This window comes from Conger conger, chromosome 9, assembly GCF_963514075.1.
Source record: "Conger conger chromosome 9, fConCon1.1, whole genome shotgun sequence".
In the NCBI taxonomy this organism is placed as follows: domain Eukaryota; kingdom Metazoa; phylum Chordata; class Actinopteri; order Anguilliformes; family Congridae; genus Conger; species Conger conger.
In genome coordinates this window covers 41,113,283-41,130,782 of record NC_083768.1, presented here as the reverse complement: position 1 = coordinate 41,130,782, position 17,500 = coordinate 41,113,283, and the positions used below count along the sequence as shown (strand labels likewise).

General features: G+C 49.6%; 1 protein-coding gene across 1 annotated transcript in view; it reads right to left on the bottom strand.

Moving 5' to 3' along the window:
* Nucleotides 1-6,630: 6,630 nt before the first annotated feature.
* LOC133137260 (nuclear receptor subfamily 2 group F member 5-like) overlaps nt 6,631-17,500 on the bottom strand; it is an 18,548-nt gene continuing 7,678 nt past the window's right edge. The window contains exons 2-4 of the mRNA XM_061255426.1: nt 11,669-11,949; nt 10,784-11,030; nt 6,631-8,284 (exon numbers count right to left, since the gene is read on the bottom strand). Coding sequence (XP_061111410.1) covers nt 7,968-8,284; nt 10,784-11,030; nt 11,669-11,949 — 845 coding nt within the window. The 3' untranslated portion in view covers nt 6,631-7,967. The remainder of the gene's footprint in view (nt 8,285-10,783; nt 11,031-11,668; nt 11,950-17,500) is intronic.

The following is a 17,500-nucleotide window of genomic DNA, read 5'->3' as shown; positions in this document are numbered from 1 at the left end:
TACCAAGGATTTTCAGATTAGGAAACTGTGAGTCAACACTTTCTCTTGTCATCCTTCCTGGCTGTTCTGTAGGTCTGGGAAGTCTGCTTGAGGCGCACACACACACATTTACACACCCACACACACGCGCACACCCACACACACAGACACAGACACACACACAGACTCAACTCAAACCCTCATACAGTCCATAGATACAGTAATAAGTAAAAACTGCTCTGTTGAATGTATTTGTAAAAAAAAAAATACTTGCTTCTGCAAAAGTGTTCTGAAGAAGTACTGAAAGCAAAAACCTTATTTGTTTTGGAGATTATTTGTCTGATGAAATCATTACACAACACTGACCTTTCACAGAGAGGAGAGAGAGAGAGAGAGAGAGAGAGAGAGAGAGAGAGAGAGAGAGAGAGAGAGAGAGAGAGGGTATAATACAGATCTGGTGTCTGCTACAGTGACAGACAAACACACAAATACACAAACATAAAATGACCAAAGAGCATACTTACAGAGAGAAATTACAGACAGAAACTGACTCCCACACACACACACACACACACACACACACACACACACACGCACGCACACACACACACGCACACACTGGGTAGAAACAAATGCAGCATTGACTCCTGACACGGCTCCCACAGCCGAGGCAGGTGCGTACAGTCGCTATGAATCGTGTGTTTGCGTATCTGCGTTCTCCACCTCGTTAATACGGCTGGACGTTAATCGGAAAGGCAGCACTGTCAGCAAACTCTCTTTGTCAGTCAGTCACTCACACACACACACACACACACACACACAGGAACACGTCGAGTCCAGCACAAGCTAGCGCGCCAATTAGCGGAGCGCCGGGATCCCACACATCCAGGTCAACTATTCTCACACGGGGAACAAAAGCGAGGCCGGTCCCCGAATACCGCTTCCCCAATTACCGCGCATTGAGAACGGCCGGCCAACAATGGCGCAGGTGAGAAGTTGTTCCCTGCCTCGCTGTGGGAGCTGGCAGGGGCACAATGATCCTCTATGGCGCGGGGTTGGGAATGCTTCGTCGCCGTCGCAGGAAATAACCGCGCAGCTGGTCGGACGCGCTTTGAGCCGCCTGTCCGAAGCCTCCTTTCGCCAGCTCAGCCCTTTAATTGCTCTCCCAGGTTTTTTTACGGACGGCCAGTCGACACGGCCAAATTAACGGTCTGTTTAATGCACTCTTACGTAAGATTAGAAAAACTCCTCGTTTCCTGTGATGACCTTGCTTTACTGACTTCCGTATTAGTCAACTTTTCAATGTTTTTTTTTTTTTGGACGTGTTGGCTTCGTCCTTTGGAAAGAGACAAGCTTATTTCAAATGGAAATCAGTGAAAACATTTTTAGTTTCATCAGTTATTTTGGCCATTTAACAATTACTTGCTTTGTGGTAAATACGTACGCTGCTTGCTAGCTACTGGTATTGCCAGAAAGTATCATAACCATTAGCTTGCAAACTAGCGTCATAAAATTTCTTTCCACATTTTATCTTGAAATTCCAAGGTCAAGGTAAAAATGTTTGGGCTGAGGTGAGGATGGGTTTGAGAGCAGCATCATGATGGCATGCAGATGTGTGTGCATGAAGTTAGGGATTAGGGTTCAAATTCTGGGAGAGGGTGGGGATTAGGTTTATATTTACTGTTAGGGTTTAGGGCTATGGGATTTTAGGGTTATTTTATGGCATTGGTTTGGGATTAGGGCTGCAATTAAGGTTTTGGTTTAGGTTTATGACTGGGGATAACATTTTGGAGTTAGATTTTGAGTTAGGGTTAGCTTGTTTGTCTTGTTTATGTATGCTAATTTGCAGAACAAATCATTTGCATTTTACAAATTGCATTAAGAATTAAATGTGAAATGTTTTCTTTCTAAATGGGGCCGACATTGTAAAAATTAAAATCATAAAACGTGATTATTTGATTAGTTTACGTAAAGTGAATGATTTCAAGAATAAACAAATTCAGATTCAGATTCGTACTCATTCGTCACTCAATTTCAATTTTAAAAAAGGGTGTTTAGTGTCAAAGTGCAAAAATGTTTTGAAACATTTCAAGCGAATTGTTCCATTGAGCACACGGTTCCATACGGATATCATATTCACGGTTTATGATATTGTATTTATTTGATGTTTTGGTCGGTGATTCACGCTGAAAGTGACGGAATGTCGGGAGCATCAGGACGGCCGGTCCCCGGCACTCTCCCCTGACGCGTGACCAGGGGGAAGTCCACTCATGTAAACCCGCTGTGATTGGCTGGTCCTGCGGTGTGTAACTCATCATCACGCCGTGATTAGCTGGTCGTGTGGCGTGTGTTATTCATCGTCACGCTGTGATTGGCTGGTCCTGCAGCATGTGTAACTCATCATCACGCCATGATTGGCTGGTCCTGCGGTGTGTAACTCATCATCACACGCAGATGGAGTGCAGTCTGGGATACGCCCGGGCCCAGCCCTCCTCCCGCGCGGAACACCAGCGCTTTCTAACGCTCTGATTTACGGACCGGGTGAGGTGCACCATGGGACAATCACCTAAAGGGCAAAAGGCCGATTCTATTATCATCATTATTATTATTATTTTCACCTCTCTGTCTCTGGATGGTTGGCCAATGCCATTCCCCTGGTTTACTGCTCAGTGACAGCTCACATCCAGGCCAAACTGTGTCCCCTGCACTCGTATGGTTCTCCTGTGATCTACTGTGCCTTCCAGCAGGTGGACAATGGTCTCATGGGCCCACACACTGGTAACATCCGGTCCAAACTCAGAGGAGTAAATCAATTAGTAGCCTGATAAAAGTCATCAACACTGGTGTCTGTAGGTGTGAGGATGGTTATTTTTTGATCCGAGTGCAAATTTTTGGGTGGCCTGCCATGTCATAAATGCACTTATAAAATGTGCATAATGTTTGAAAAACCTTTATTCATCTTTATTCATCCTATTTTTATTCATCCCTTTATGTAGCCTATTAAACGCCCATCATGAAAAATGACTAATTGTTTTGGGGTGGGGGCTTCCCCCTTAACTGAGTAACTCCTACCCTTATAGCTTTCACAGTGGCAGTGTGTTGGGCCCCAGATTAATTGAGTAACTCCTACCCTTATAGCCTTGACTGTGGCAGCGTGTTGGGCCCCAGATTAATTGAGTAACTCCTACCCTTATAGCTTTCAGTGTGGCAGTGTGTTGGGCCCCAGATTAACTGAGTAACTCCTACCCTTATAGCCTTGACTGTGGCAGCGTGTTGGGCCCCAGATTAACTGAGTAACTCCTACCCTTATAGCCTTGACTGTGGCAGTGTGTTGGGCCCCAGATTAATTGAGTAACTCCTACCCTTATAGCCTTGACTGTGGCAGCGTGTTGGGCCCCAGATTAACTGAGTAACTCCTACCCTTATAGCCTTGACTGTGGCAGTGTGTTGGGCCCCAGATTAACTGAGTAACTCCTACCCTTATAGCCTTCACTGTGGCAGTGTGTTGGGCCCCAGATTAACTCAGTAACTCCTACCCTTATAGCCTTCACTGTGGCAGCGTGTTGGGCCCCAGATTAATTGAGTAACTCCTACCCATATAGCCTTGACTGTGGCAGTGTGTTGGGCCCCAGATTAATTGTCACCGCTGCAATCCCTAGAAACCCAGATTGACACTCAAACTCAACCACATTAATTATTCAGCACTGTGTAAGTGTACGCATTACTATTTGATTGTTGAGCATCAATCATTCATTATTGTCACCGTGCACCACCATGTTAGCTTTTACTGCCCACTCCTGAAGTTCTTGAAGCTATTTGGCGCAAAACGCACCAAATCGTATTTCTCAAGAAACATCTTAATGTTAAGTTCTTTGACTGTAGTTTGACTGTAGCTAGACAGCCAAATAGGTCTCATTCATCATAACTCATATAGTACTGCAATGGACAATACTCTCATGAGGATATGCCAAAATACGAAGTCATAATGTTGAGTAATGCAGAGTTTACAGAGTTTTGAAAACAGTGGTTTGGTGTGGAGGGAGTATGGCTCGCTGTGAGTGAATAAGAGAGGTTGGTGATTTCATATGTTCCAATACAGCAGACAAGCTCAGTAAAGCTCAGTAAAGTATTTGAATCCAAAACAATTACAGTGTGCATTTGACCCAGGTCTGTCTCATGCTCACATGCTTTGGGACATTTTGCTGCAGTTCCTGGTGTATTTTGGGGAGGCCCTTTCTCAGGACCACACCTGTGTTACCTCCTCAGGGGGACGGGGCGGATTGTCCCTTTCGGGCAGCGTGACGGGGCGGTCTCAGACCACCCCTCCGGACAGACGCCCGTTTTCGGAAGCCCTGACGTGGTCCTGAAAGGGGGGCCTCTGTGGAACAAAGGATGACCTCAATTCAGGGCGCAGTCCCGGCCTATTGATCTTCACACCACTGGCAAATGAATCCCTCCAGCCCCGCCCCCTCCAAAGGAAAGACAGCCTGTCCATGTAGCAGATTTTAAAATGGTTTCCTCCCCAACACACATATGACCATCATGAACAAATAGAAACACACACACACGTGTACACACACACATACATACATGCACACACGCACACGTGCACACACGCACACACACACACTCATGTGCACACACACACACATGCACACACACACACACTCATGTGCACACACACACACACACACACATGCACACACACCCACAATTTACTTGACCCCACCTGTCCATTTCAACATTGTTGTGCTGAGATGTATTACCCTCTATAAGTCTCCAAGAGCCAATGCCAAAAATCTAAAACTGACCAGTGTCTCGGTCACAGAAAGGCGGAGAGCGATGCTTTTGTCCTTGGCTGGAAGCACCCTTGCTGTAAGCGCTCTTGGCTGTAAGCACCCTTGGTGGTAAGCTCCCTTGGTGGTAAGTGCTCTTGGCGGTAAGTGCCCTTGGCGGTAAGCTCCCCTTTGTCTGACGACGGACCGAGGGCCACCAGGGACGGAGGTCACAGCCAATTAGGACGCGCGCGATTGATCACCGCGGTAACGGGCTCTGACGGTTCGCCGGGGGTCTGCGGGGGGGAACGCCAAACCTTCCGCTCATGGGGGCAGAACATGTGTCGCCGTAGCAGCGACGAGAATTAAGAGATTTAAATCTGCCACGTATCCATGACCGCGGTTCTCAAACTCTGCCCCGGGGAAACGTGTGCATGCTGCTAATGGTGATGACGGTGGACACGTGATTAAAGCTCGTCATTTTATGATTTGATAGCTTATTAAGACAATGCGGGTTTGGCTCATTGTCATTTGCTTTGTCTTTGATTTCTTCATTATCTTCGAAATGGGCCGTTTCAGCGGCCCGGGGTCCACACTTTCACCTATTAGGAGCATATTGATTCACCTCAGATCAGTTAACGGTTTTTGTCATCGTTTGCAATATAGCAGAAAATGGGAATATAAGACTTTTATTCTTCATGGCATGCATAGCTGTGGTTGACATAATGTGAGGGTCAGGTCTATGAGATATGATTTTTATTGAGTGGATAAAAGGGCCTTTACTTCCAATCGCCATCAATATTAATATTCCCGTCCATACATTTACCATAAATTTGAGTTGTATTTTGAACATGTTCTACCTTCTGAGGTGTTCATACCTTGCATATACTCCTGCACTCATCATGTGACATACTGTACACACACCTCCTAGGTTTAGTCGGATTTTAAATTCAAACCTCAACTGCCGAAAGTAACGGAAAGCCTGCAGGTCGGCGCGTCTCCCTGACGACGCGCATTAAAGTTTAAAAAGGGTCACGTACGCGCAGGGCGCCGGGGTCCTGGAATGACAGCTCCGGAATGAGCTCGTAAGTCACTCGCCGGGCGCCTCGGCCCCGCTCAAGGGAAACGGGAGATTCGGGGGGTTTATAGGCGGCTGCTCATCATAATGCGCCTCTGCGGTCCGGGCCCACTGGGAGTTCCGCCCCTTTTTTCCATCGGCTTGCTGTAGCCGGCCCCTGCACTGCAGAACAGTCTTAAAAAGTGACTTAAAAAAAAAAAAAGTCTTAAGTGTTCAAGTTTTTTTTTTAAAATTATTTTTAAGTGGAAAGCTTTAGCTTATTTTAAGTGACCTTTTGCTTAATAAGTGAAATTGTCTTGCCCCATTGGCAACAAGCAAAACTTGTGACCTAATTGGGGATCTTTTTGACAAAAAAGTAATCGACATAAGGAATAGACATTTAACCTCTAAATATAAGACTGAAATACTTAGAATACTCAGGTTTTGCTTATAGTTGTGTGGCTGGCTCACCTTGGCAACCATGGCTTGCTTATTTACTGGCCGACTTGCTGTACAATAATGTAGCAGTACAATAATTCAAGCTCATTGGTTTTAATTGCCACAGCCAATGGCTTCAGTTCCTCTCTTGACCGTTAGAAGTCCGAAATGACCTATTGTACCTTTAAGTTGCACTGGATAAGATTACTGGCTGAATGCCTGTAATGTAATGTGGATGCGGTGCTCTGTACGTTCTTGTTTAACCGGCCCTGTAAGGCGTGGCCGCTCTGGTCCCGCGGTCGAGACACCGCGTCGTAGCGAGACACAGAGGGACTGGGTGAATGACCGATTCTGGCTCAATGAGAACGTGGCACACAACAGTCGGAGAACGACAAGATTTTATTCAGATTTTTGACTCAACCAAAACTTCCAAACAAAGAAGAGAGAGAGAGAGAGAGAGCGAGAAAGATAGCGAGTGAGAAAGAGAACAAGAGAGATTAAGAAAAAGAGAGAGCGAGAGAGAAAGGGAGAGAGACACAGAATGTCTAACATAAACGTTTCTCTAGGAGTGGCCCGTAGGCTGAGGTGTCAGTCATTCTCGCTGTTCCCCATGGCTTGTGTTTCCAACGTCCAGTTTCAGCAACTTAACACTTTATTACGCCGACAAGATCCGTCCCACGGTGTATTCGTGAAAATGAAAAAAAATAAAAAAATACTGTTTTACAATGCGGCCTTGAGAGAAGAGCCCCCTCTCCAGCTCTGATTCAGTCCAAGGGCTGTAGTGTGAGCGCACAGCCAGTTTGCATACAATGTCCCACCATGCTGGTTGTCAGTGGAGCTGTCTGTCACCAGCCGGCCTACAAATCCCATCATGCCCTTGGGGCCTTTGTGGTGTGGAAGAGGGCTTGGATCCCAGTCTTTGCGCCCAGTCTCTTTACTGGGGTCAAGCCCATCCACTCCACAGAGCATGTGCTGGTTTGGCCAAGGCTGTAGCTGTCTGTGTAAGTGCGACCAAAGGCCAACATGTTTACCTGCTTGGTAGTGAGGTCAGTTTTCCTGCCTCTTGTGTCTCCTTGCCCTGTCCCACCTAACCCAGTCCTTCTCTGGCCTTAACTGCTTCAACCTCTGCCAGGGCCTTGGAGGTCCACAGGCCACTGTACGGACTCGTCTTCAGCTTGCCTTAATGCCAGCATACACGCATACACACACGAAAATACACACAGCGGTTTCAAATTTGTCTCAACAGGTACTCTGCGCATCACATTTGAAGCTTCCGGAAGCTTCCGGTCCCTGGATCAACGGGCAGATTCAAGCAAGACAACAAAATGGCCGCCGAGCTTCCTCAGTTTGGAGGATCGGTGGTTTGGCAGCCTGATTCGTGGGTTAAACCTTCAGAAACAGGTTTTTGAAGTAACTTTCGACGCGAGACGAGTCCGTCCTTCTCGGCCAATCCCTTCTCTTGCTTCACGAGTCCCGCTCAGGGCTGCACGGCAACAGCCTTGAGTGGCAGGCAGTGTAACCGCAACACTACTGGGGTGGGGGGGGGGGGTGATGTGGGTGAGGTTTTTGGCGGGCGTGGTCCGGCTGGTAGGCAAGGTCCCTGAGAAAGTGTGAGTGGCGATGTTTGCGTGGGTGGGGGAGAGGGGGGGATGCTGGTGAGGTCATACGAGGCTTGGGCGTGGTCGGGGGGCGGGTGGGGCGGTTGGGTTGGGGTGTGGTCAGGGCCCGTTCTCGTTGTAGTGCAGAGGGAGGGGCCGGTCCCTCTGCAGGGGCACGTAGGGCCAGTTGTAGCTGGAGCCGGACAGCAGCATGTCCCGCAGCAGGGTCTCGATGGGCGTCTTGCCCACCAGGCGCACGAAGAACAGCTGCTCGATGACGGGCGAGGAGACGACCCGCAGCGAGGGGAGGCGCAGCAGGAGGCGCCCGAACCGGCTGGGCTGGCCCGGGTACTGGTTCCGCACGTACTCCTCCAGCGCGCACTGCGACTTCTCCTGCACGCTCTCCACGTGGGCCACGTCCGACACGCCCATGGCGTCTGCGGGGGAGAGAGAGGCGGTCACCCGTTAAGAGAGGGGGGGGGAATGACTCAAAACCATCAGTGTTACGTATAAACTCTGACAAGGGAATCATGCAAAACTTGAAAAGCTGAAGCTGAATCTGGCTGCTGTCTGCGGCGCACATTCGTTTCATTAGCCAGTGCGTTTATTTAAAACCCGCACAGAGTGAAACTTAACCTTTCAAGAATTTGTGCATTCATCTACTTACTATTAAGAGTTTTTGTAGCTACGGTACAATTAACCTTTTAAGGTGTAGGACCACAAACTGAACATTCTAGTGCTGATGTGCCAACCACTACTGGTAATTGAAGGCAATGTGAGTTCCAGAAAACATTTCGAAAAGCCTACTCTTCAAAGGGTTAGGGAATGCACAGCAGTGATATTATACTGCGAAGCACTGCGTGTCTGCATCCTCGATCCCACCGTTTCTGAAGCTGCTCGCGTATGATCAGTGTCGTAATGCTCAACGTGGCTTCAGAACCGTTAACTTCCTTTGGAGGAAGCGTCGATGCCTGAACTGGCAGCAGAGCTACACCTGCCCGAGTGCTCGGTTAAAAATTAACGCCGAGTCGCCACGCTCAAAAGTTCAAATCTCTCGAACTTTGACCTAATTTGACTCTGACCTTTTATAGCACGTCCGATTACATGCCAGTGTTGTGTGACACGGGCAGATGTAAACGTGGGCAGAGCAGCTTATTCTGCATGCCACTCGGTTTCCTGGATGGATAACGTCAAAGTTACTGCCCCACCGCGGCACTCAGCTCTTCCCATGTGCAGTCTTAACGCGGCACTGAACGCAGCGCTGAAATCTTGAAAGGGGCTTCATTGTCTATTCCTTTAACGTGTCGTTGTGTGTTTTTCCTTTCCGAAAAAAAAAACTAAAAACCTAAAATAGATCTGAGGGTCATACAGGGCTTCCGGAGCTGTCATTGTCACCGAATACAGTGCGATGCCGTTACAGACAGACACCGGCAGCTGGAGGGGACCGAGGGGTCGTCGGGCGGAGGCAAAGGTCAAAGTGCAACACTAGCATTCCCCCCTGTCAATCAGCTGAGGTGGGGAACGCGGCGGGGGGGGGAGCGCGATCCGAGACCTGCTCGCCCCCTCGAGGGGAGGAGGGGTCGTGTCTCCGTCTCAGAGAAGGCAGAGTGCCTTCACACCTCTGCCCCCCCCCCCCCCTTGCCCTGCGTGCCGGAACCTTCCGTCCGGTGACAGAGGACCTTCAGCGGCGGTGGGAAGCAGGGTATCTCTGCAGCGACTCCATGCCCAGCCTCTGGTGGCCGTTTGGGGATGGGGGTGGGGGGGCTGGGGGGTGGGATTGTGAGATTGGCAGAGGGAGGTCGACAGATCAGAGTGACGGGGCGGGGGCTCTCAGAAGCCCTTGGGCTGCAGGACGTGCCCCCAACGCTCCGGAGAGGGGGGTCCCGGAGTTTGTCTCTCCCTGTTAGTCTGTGCCAGTGATTCACAGCGGGGGTGGGGGGGGGAGTAGGGTCTTGGGCAGGACGGGGTGCGGCAGGGGCATTTGGGGAGGGGTGCCGGTCACACAGATGCCCCTGGCTGCAGGGGTTATGTAGGTCAGGGCTAGGCCAGTGTCGTGGGTTTTTTTTTACAGCATGCATAATTCAGCCGCCGTGACGATGGGGGAGGGGTGGGGGGGGTGGGGGAGGGGTGGGGGGGTGGGGGGGTGGGGGCTCAGGGGTGCTGCCTGCTAGCGCTCAATAATGGATGGAACACATGAAAAAGTGAGGGATGAGAAGAAGTGCCCAGAGGAGAGGTGTTGGTTGAACCATCCTGACAGCGTACCAGAGAGCCGCTAACTTCTCCCACCTGTGTCTGTTTGCCCTGGATATCATCCAGTGTGTGTTTCACAGAGGGGCTACTACAATGCATACCAGCAAGACTATGAGGTGAAGAAACATATTGAGTAATGAGTGTTATGTTATCTTAGTATACGCTTTATGACAACATCGGCGGAGGAGTCAGATTTAATTTCTTCTTGAATATACAAGATCACCAAGTCCATAAGTGGAATGTGCTACAAAATGGAGAACACATTCCGCATCATGCCACAGACATAACTGGTTCAGGCATACTTTTTATTTTTCTGTTGATTCCATAGGTTGTGACTCGATCAGAATTGATAAACCTGCTACGGCTCAATTGCCCAATGAATCCTCAGAGTGGTCCACGGTTGTGCGAGACAATGTGTGCAACTCACCAACTGGCTCATTGACTGCCTGATGACTGACTGAGTCATTGACTGACTGACAACTGCCTCATGACTAACTGACAACACAATGACTGACTGACTGCTTGATAACTGACTAACTGGCTGATTGATAACTGACTGCCTGATGACTGACTGGCTGACTGACGACCGTGATAAATTCACCAGCGGGTGGAAATCGGACACGGGAACGAGGAGGGGGCCGCCCCAGACCGCAGTGAGCAGGACCGGCCCGCGGGGGGGTACTGACCGGAGGTGAAGAGCACGATGGACTTGAGGCAGGAGTACTCGGCCGTGTCCACCTGCAGGGCCTTCAGCTTCTCCACCTGCTCCTGGAAGACGCGGATGTGGTCCATGAAGGCCACCACGCGCTCGGCGGACATGGGCGAGGCGTGCAGGCCGGCGGCCGCCAGCAGGGGGGCCACGTGCAGCGGCATGGAGCACTGCGCCGCGTTCAGCACGAAGAGCTCGCTCCACGACATGCGCAACAGCGCCACCTGGGGGCGGGGAGGAAGGAGGGCAAACGGCACCGTTAGAGCCGGGACTCGCGTCTGGTGTGCACCGCATCGCAAAACAGCAATGATCGGGGAAACTGTGCTGTCCCTGCCCGTTAGGAAGGATGACTTCCAACCCTTTAGGAATCTCCCCCATCTAAGCCAATTTCCAGGCCTGGTACTGTCTGCACTCTGATTGCATCTTTAACTGTCCGCATGGGTTTAGTCATTTGGGATGTAATGAGGGAAACGTCATGGACGGAAACAGTCTGACCCTCGTTCCTCTCAGAGGAGCACTCCAGTTCAGTAGAAGAGAAAATGTATGCGGTGGACACTGGCGTCGGTTTGACCTCCTAAGGAACAGGTGTCAAACGCCAGTCCTGGAGGGCCATAGTGTCCACTGCTTCTTCAGGGTGTTCTTAGCACCACTGGCTCATTGAAGTCAGTGATTGGCTAAAGAATCCACAGACCTTGTTCTCGAGGCCCTATTTGGCGCCCGATTGAAAAGGAAACCCACAGAAACCCACAGAAACCGCAGCCCCCCCTGGGAATACAGATTGACAGCCCTGCCCTAAAGGGCTTCCTGACCCCCCCCCCCCCCCCCCCGGGTTTAGCGGGTATTGGCGGCCGGGCAGCCTCACCTGGTCCATGAGCTGCAGGTCGGGGAAGAAGGGGATGTTCTTGGCCCACTCGACGGCGCTGAAGAGCAGGCGGGCGGCCAGCTCGCAGATGTTCTCGATGCCCATCAGGTTGTTGGACTGCATGCACTGGGCCCCGTAGCGGGAGGTGGGGTACGGCTCCGCCCGCAGCAGCAGGGAGATGAAGCCCGAGAGGTAGGGCTGCCCGTTGTAGGCCTCGGTCCCGTTGGTCAGGTACTGCCCCGGGCTGGTCTGGGAGTTCGACATGCGGCCTCGCTGGACGGCTGAGAGAGAGAGAGAGAGAGACGGAGGGAGAGAGAGGGGGAGAGGGAGAGAGAGAGAGAGACTTAATTCACTAATCAAGGCAGTTCAACCATGCTGACAGAAACGCAAGCTACATTTTGAAACAGCTGGTACCTGGTTGACCAGTTCAGACCAGCTCCCAGCTTGACATGGTTTAGCTGGATGACCAGTTCAGTCCAGCTCCCAGCTTGACATGGTTTAGCTGGATGACCAGTTCAGTCCAGCTCCCAGCTTGACATGGTTTAGCTGGTTGACCAGTTCTGACCACCTCCCAGCTTTACACGGCTTGACCAGATCAAGCTATGTGACCAGCTACCAGCTCATTCGAGCTACCAGCACTGGCTGGTTGATCAGCTCATACCCAGCTAGACCAGCTCAATTTTCAAGCCGGTCAAGCTGGCATAGCTGGATTTTACAGCAGGGATTACACAACTAACTGACCCCAGCTGTTTTGTTTTCTCGGGCCTGAACTGGTTGCTGATCTCAAGGTGAACACAAACACCAGCAGAGCGACCCTGCAGCTCTCCAGGATGACTGTTGCAGGCCTTTGGCTTTCAAAGCCGCGATAAGGTATTGATCAGAGCTCTTGATTAAACAAAGCGGGGTGTTTGCTTGCTCAGACAGTCTGGCAGCTTGTGCTGCAGCAGTTCCAGAGGACTGTAACGCCCGCAGACTGTACCTGTACAGACAGGACCACAGGGGGGTCAGGGACGAGAGCACTGCTGCCATCACTCCTGCGCAACAAACGTCTGTCTACAGTACAAGTCAAACAGACAATGTGGCGTCACATTAACAGACTGTATACCCTGACCGAGTTGTCGGAGCGCAGCCCACAGACAGGTTGAATTTTAGGATTAGGAGGAGGTATACTGTAGGCAGGGGATTTAGAGCCCCACGAAAAAAGACATTGGGCCCCCCCCCCAAGCCCAGAAAATCCAGTGCTGTAATATTTTTTGAGGACCTCTGTCACTAAGGGCCCTTGGAATCATCTAAACTCTTGCTTTGTGGTTTTCCTGAGTGTATGGCTAGTCAGATAGCCATTGAGTGAGCCACTCAAACAGTGGCAAGGCACGTATACAGTAAACAGGATGACAGTCAATTACCAGCTATGTACAAAATGTAATCAACAAAAATCACTTCATGTTCAAAATTCCATTTTTTACAATTCACATTTTTCTAGTTTTTAAAAAAAGGTATTTTTATTCATTTGCCTGTTCAGTTCTTCAGTTTCTTCAGTTAATTATTTCAATCACAATGATCAACGTTTAATCAGATTGAATCCACATTTAATCGCAATCATCATCTATTCTCCTGAAGCCCTGCTGCACCCTGTGCAAACGTGTGCAAACCTATTTTATCTGGAGAAGAGAGAGTCACATTAGAGAGAAATATATGTATGTGCCGTATAAATGCACAAAGGTCCTGCTGCACTCTATCACAATAAATAATGGAGACCACAAGCGTGCTGGAGCCATTCCTCACACTTCAGGCTTCACATATGCCTGTGCGGTGTGCGGTGGGTAGAAGTCTAGCGGTTAGTGATTGGTGGGTAGAAGTCTAGCGGTTAGTGATTGGTGGGTAGAAGTCTAGCGGTTAGTGATTGGTGGGTAGACGTTGGCGGTTAGTGATTGGTGGGTAGACGTTGGCGGTTAGTGATTGGTGGGTAGACGTTGGCGGTTAGTGATTGGTGGGTAGACGTTGGCGGTTAGTGATTGGTGGGTAGACGTTGGCGGTTAGTGATTGGTGGGTAGACGTTGGCGGTTAGTGATTGGTGGGTAGACGTTGGCGGTTAGTGATTGGTGGGTAGACGTTGGCGGTTAGTGATTGGTGGGTAGACGTTGGCGGTTAGTGATTGGTGGGTAGACGTTGGTGGTTAGTGATTGGTGGGTAGACGTTGGTGGTTAGTGATTGGTGGGTAGACGTTGGCCGTTAGTTGTTGTACATCCCCCATGAGCATCTTGGCAAGTTGCTAGCGTTGAATAGGGCCGTCCGTTCACTGTCTAAAGAAACACTGGACACCTCTTTGGGTAAACGTGAAAATCCACAGACTCCCTTCTCCTCTCCAGAAACATGGGGGCAGGAGACCAGTGGAGGAAAGGAGGATGCATTTTTTGAATTCTGGGGAGGCACCTTATTGAGTCAGAACACATCTCTTCCTGAGAAGCTTCAGTGTAATAAAAGGGGGGGGAAAGGAATGGGCGGTTAGGGAGACTGACTGTAGCGTAGCGTAGCGTAGCGGTTCAGGAAATGAGCTTACTACTCCCGAGGTTAGGGGTTCATCTCCCAGCGGGGCACGGCTCTTGTACCCAGAGCTTGTTACTTAACCTCGGTTGTTTCAGTGAAATGTGTCTTTGTACTGTATAGTGGAGTTGTCGTCGTCCCCCCCTCATTCTCTCTCTCGCTCTCTCTCTCTCTCTCTCTCTCAAATGAAGCTTTGTAAATCGCTCTGGATAAGGATGTCCGATAAGCAGTCAATTAACTAAAGACCAGATTTCCTTAGGGCTTTAGCTTGCGCAATCGGTGTTAGCTCCTGCCAAAAAAAAAAACAGATATTTCTACAAATTTAATTGGCTGAGATTGTGGTTTGCATGTGTGAATACAGACAGCCAACAAGCACTTGAAGTACTCACCTGTATGCAGTGCCACCAGTTCTACGTATCGCTCTTTGGAGTAACGGGACTTTTTCTTGCGTCCCCCACTTATTTTAAGCTCCCGGACTTTTTTTCCCTCCCTTTGTCCAGCAATATTTTCTCCACAGTAAAAGACCGTTGTAATCAGTGGGAGTACGAGTGCTTGAAGTGGGCCAGAACGGACCGGTATGCCATGCTGGGACTTCTATGTTTTGCTCAGAGTGCCGTGTAAGATTTAACCAAAGACAATTTTATACTGGCAACAAATATATCTGCACAACTTCTGTCTCCACAGTATTTTCCCCCACAATACACAAACCTGTCTACCGCCGTGAGCCAACTGACACCGTAACCCGACCAGAAGCATGTCTGTTTTGCGCTCAGCATTATCGTGGTGTAGATTATTTGGCGACACTTGAACGCCTCACCATAAGGCTGACATAACACTGTCATACCCGTGACAGGACAGCTGTAACAAGACGTCAGGCTGTGTCACATGGCATTACACATTAATTATGTAACATTATTACACATATAACATAAATTATTACAGTAACATTTACCAATAAAAGCATGACAGTTTTATGTAATTTGACATAACCTGTCATCATCTGTTATGATGTCTTGCGACAGCTGTGTATGACAGCGTGTGTATGACAGTGTTGTGGAGAGGGGGGGTTCCAAGTAAAGTTTGACCCGATTTTTCTTACAACCAGCAACCACTTTTTTCCCCCCCCACTTCAAACACCGCCGCAAAGCTAAACCCGGCCTTAAGCGTAGCGTAAATAAAGAGTTAATTTTCTGCATGCCCACCGGAAGAGTAAACGCTCCGCATGCGGCGAACTGCAGACGGCAGGCGGGAGCCCGGCTGAAGGACAGGAGGAGCTTTGTACCTGCTGCTCCAGTCAGGCTGGTCAGCAGGATACCTGGCACACCTGCTTATCCAGGGACTGCAGCTGCCAGCCATCGCCAAAAAAAGCAATTCCAGCCGAGAGCGAAACTATCTCGCCCGCTCCATGTGCGGATGAGAGGGTTTTTTTTTTTTTCTGATAAATCTGCCCCATACACCCCCCCCCTGCCATGAGGTGTCCAGGAAACAGGGAGAGGCATCTGCTTTGGATTACAGAACGAGGGGGAGGGTAAACGAGCGTGATGGAGGGAGAGAGAGAGAGAAGGAAAGAGAGATGGTGGAAGACTGCAGGAGATGAGCCCAGCTGCTCAGCTCTGCAGTCCCAGTGCACGTTTCCGTGGTGAGAAGTCGGTGAAACACCATCTAGGCATTCCGGCAAAAACAGGTCAGGTTTTTTGAAAAGTGAAAATCTAGCCTAGCCTACTAGAATGCAGCCAGGCTATATCCAGGTAAACAGACCCATACTGGGGTTAGCCTTGTCACTTCATGTCAAAGCATGTCTCAACCTAGATTTACACCCCTCTAAATATCTAGATTCCCCTGTGTCAGTAGCCTACTCAGGCATTCTCGAGCCCAAGCTCAGTCTCAAGAGAGACTGCCCGGGGAGGCTAGCAGTTTGTGAGATTGGAGATTGGTTTCCTGCAATCTTATTGGTTCTACATTGTTTTAGGCAGCATTATATTATTGGTCAACTGTCGTTAGCCTCAGTCACCGCCTCCTCTCGCAGCTCCACCAATGGTAAGAGTGCAAAACACATCTGCACAGCTTGGGCGGACGTATCTGGCTAACAGCCAGCTCGGGGAACGTGGAGTCATAATTTTACGAGGCCACGCCCACGAGCTAAGAAGGCCCCTAAAGGTCAAAGGGCAGAGACGGAAGTGTTTGGGGTCCCAGCCTCGCTCCAGAGGACGGGGTGGAATGGGGTTTCGGAGCTTCGCTGAGTAAATAAACCTCTGTGTGCAAAACAAGAGCTCAAACGTCCGTGCGCGAACCGGTACTGCGCTGCAAAAACCCAAAAAGTCAATCACTATTTACATTACTTTTTCAGTGAAAAAACACAAGGATACTGCCAGCGAGGTGAGACAGTTTTACTCATTCAAAGACTGGAAGAAAATGTCATTTGTCAAGCACACACTAACTTAAAATAAGCTCATATTTTCTACTTGAGAGAAAAAAAACAATTTCTCATTACAAGACTTGTTAAGAGGCTTTTTTCTTGCAGTGTGAAAAGCTCACTAAGCAAAAACTACTTACAAGTGAGCACTGGGCACCTAATCTATAAGTAGGTAGTGGTAAATTCTGCTTGAATATCTGGAGTCCAACTTGCCACTTCAAGCAGTCGAGATAGAGACCTCTGAATACACATTAGGTTGAAAGTAAACGGAAGGCCTACAGGAGCCAGACATGCTGAGACTGACGTGTCTCCAGTAAGACTCTTAAGTAAGAGCGCATACGTCTTTGGTCTGTTGGAGGAAGCCCACGCAAAACACGGGGAAAACACGCTAACTCCACGCACAGAGGACTCGGTACCGAACATACAGTCATGCAAAAAATACATTCATCATTATGTTTCCCAACAGTGCACATATTTGCAGCATATTTACTGTAAAAAGGCTTAACACATACACGGTAAAGAGCTGTGAAATGAATCCTTGAAATAGCTGGAAGGGGGACGCATGAATGCCATTCATTTTAAAGCCAGTGAGTCACCCACCAGTCTCTCTCACGCAGCCCGACATCCATCAACCTGGCGACCCGCCCTGGGGCCCCCACTCACAGGATGGGCCAGAGACCAGGCTGGTCGAGGACTGCTCAGCCTTAGCCGTACCCTTCACACCCCGCAGGGCTAGTAACACACAGGCTGAGACAGATTTTGACGTCACCTTACTGGTAGAAAGCAGGAGAGGAGCTCCACCAATCATGGAGAAGTTTGGTGACAAACAACGGAACAATGCTGAAGGTGATCGGTGGACACGACTTCCTGGATCCCCA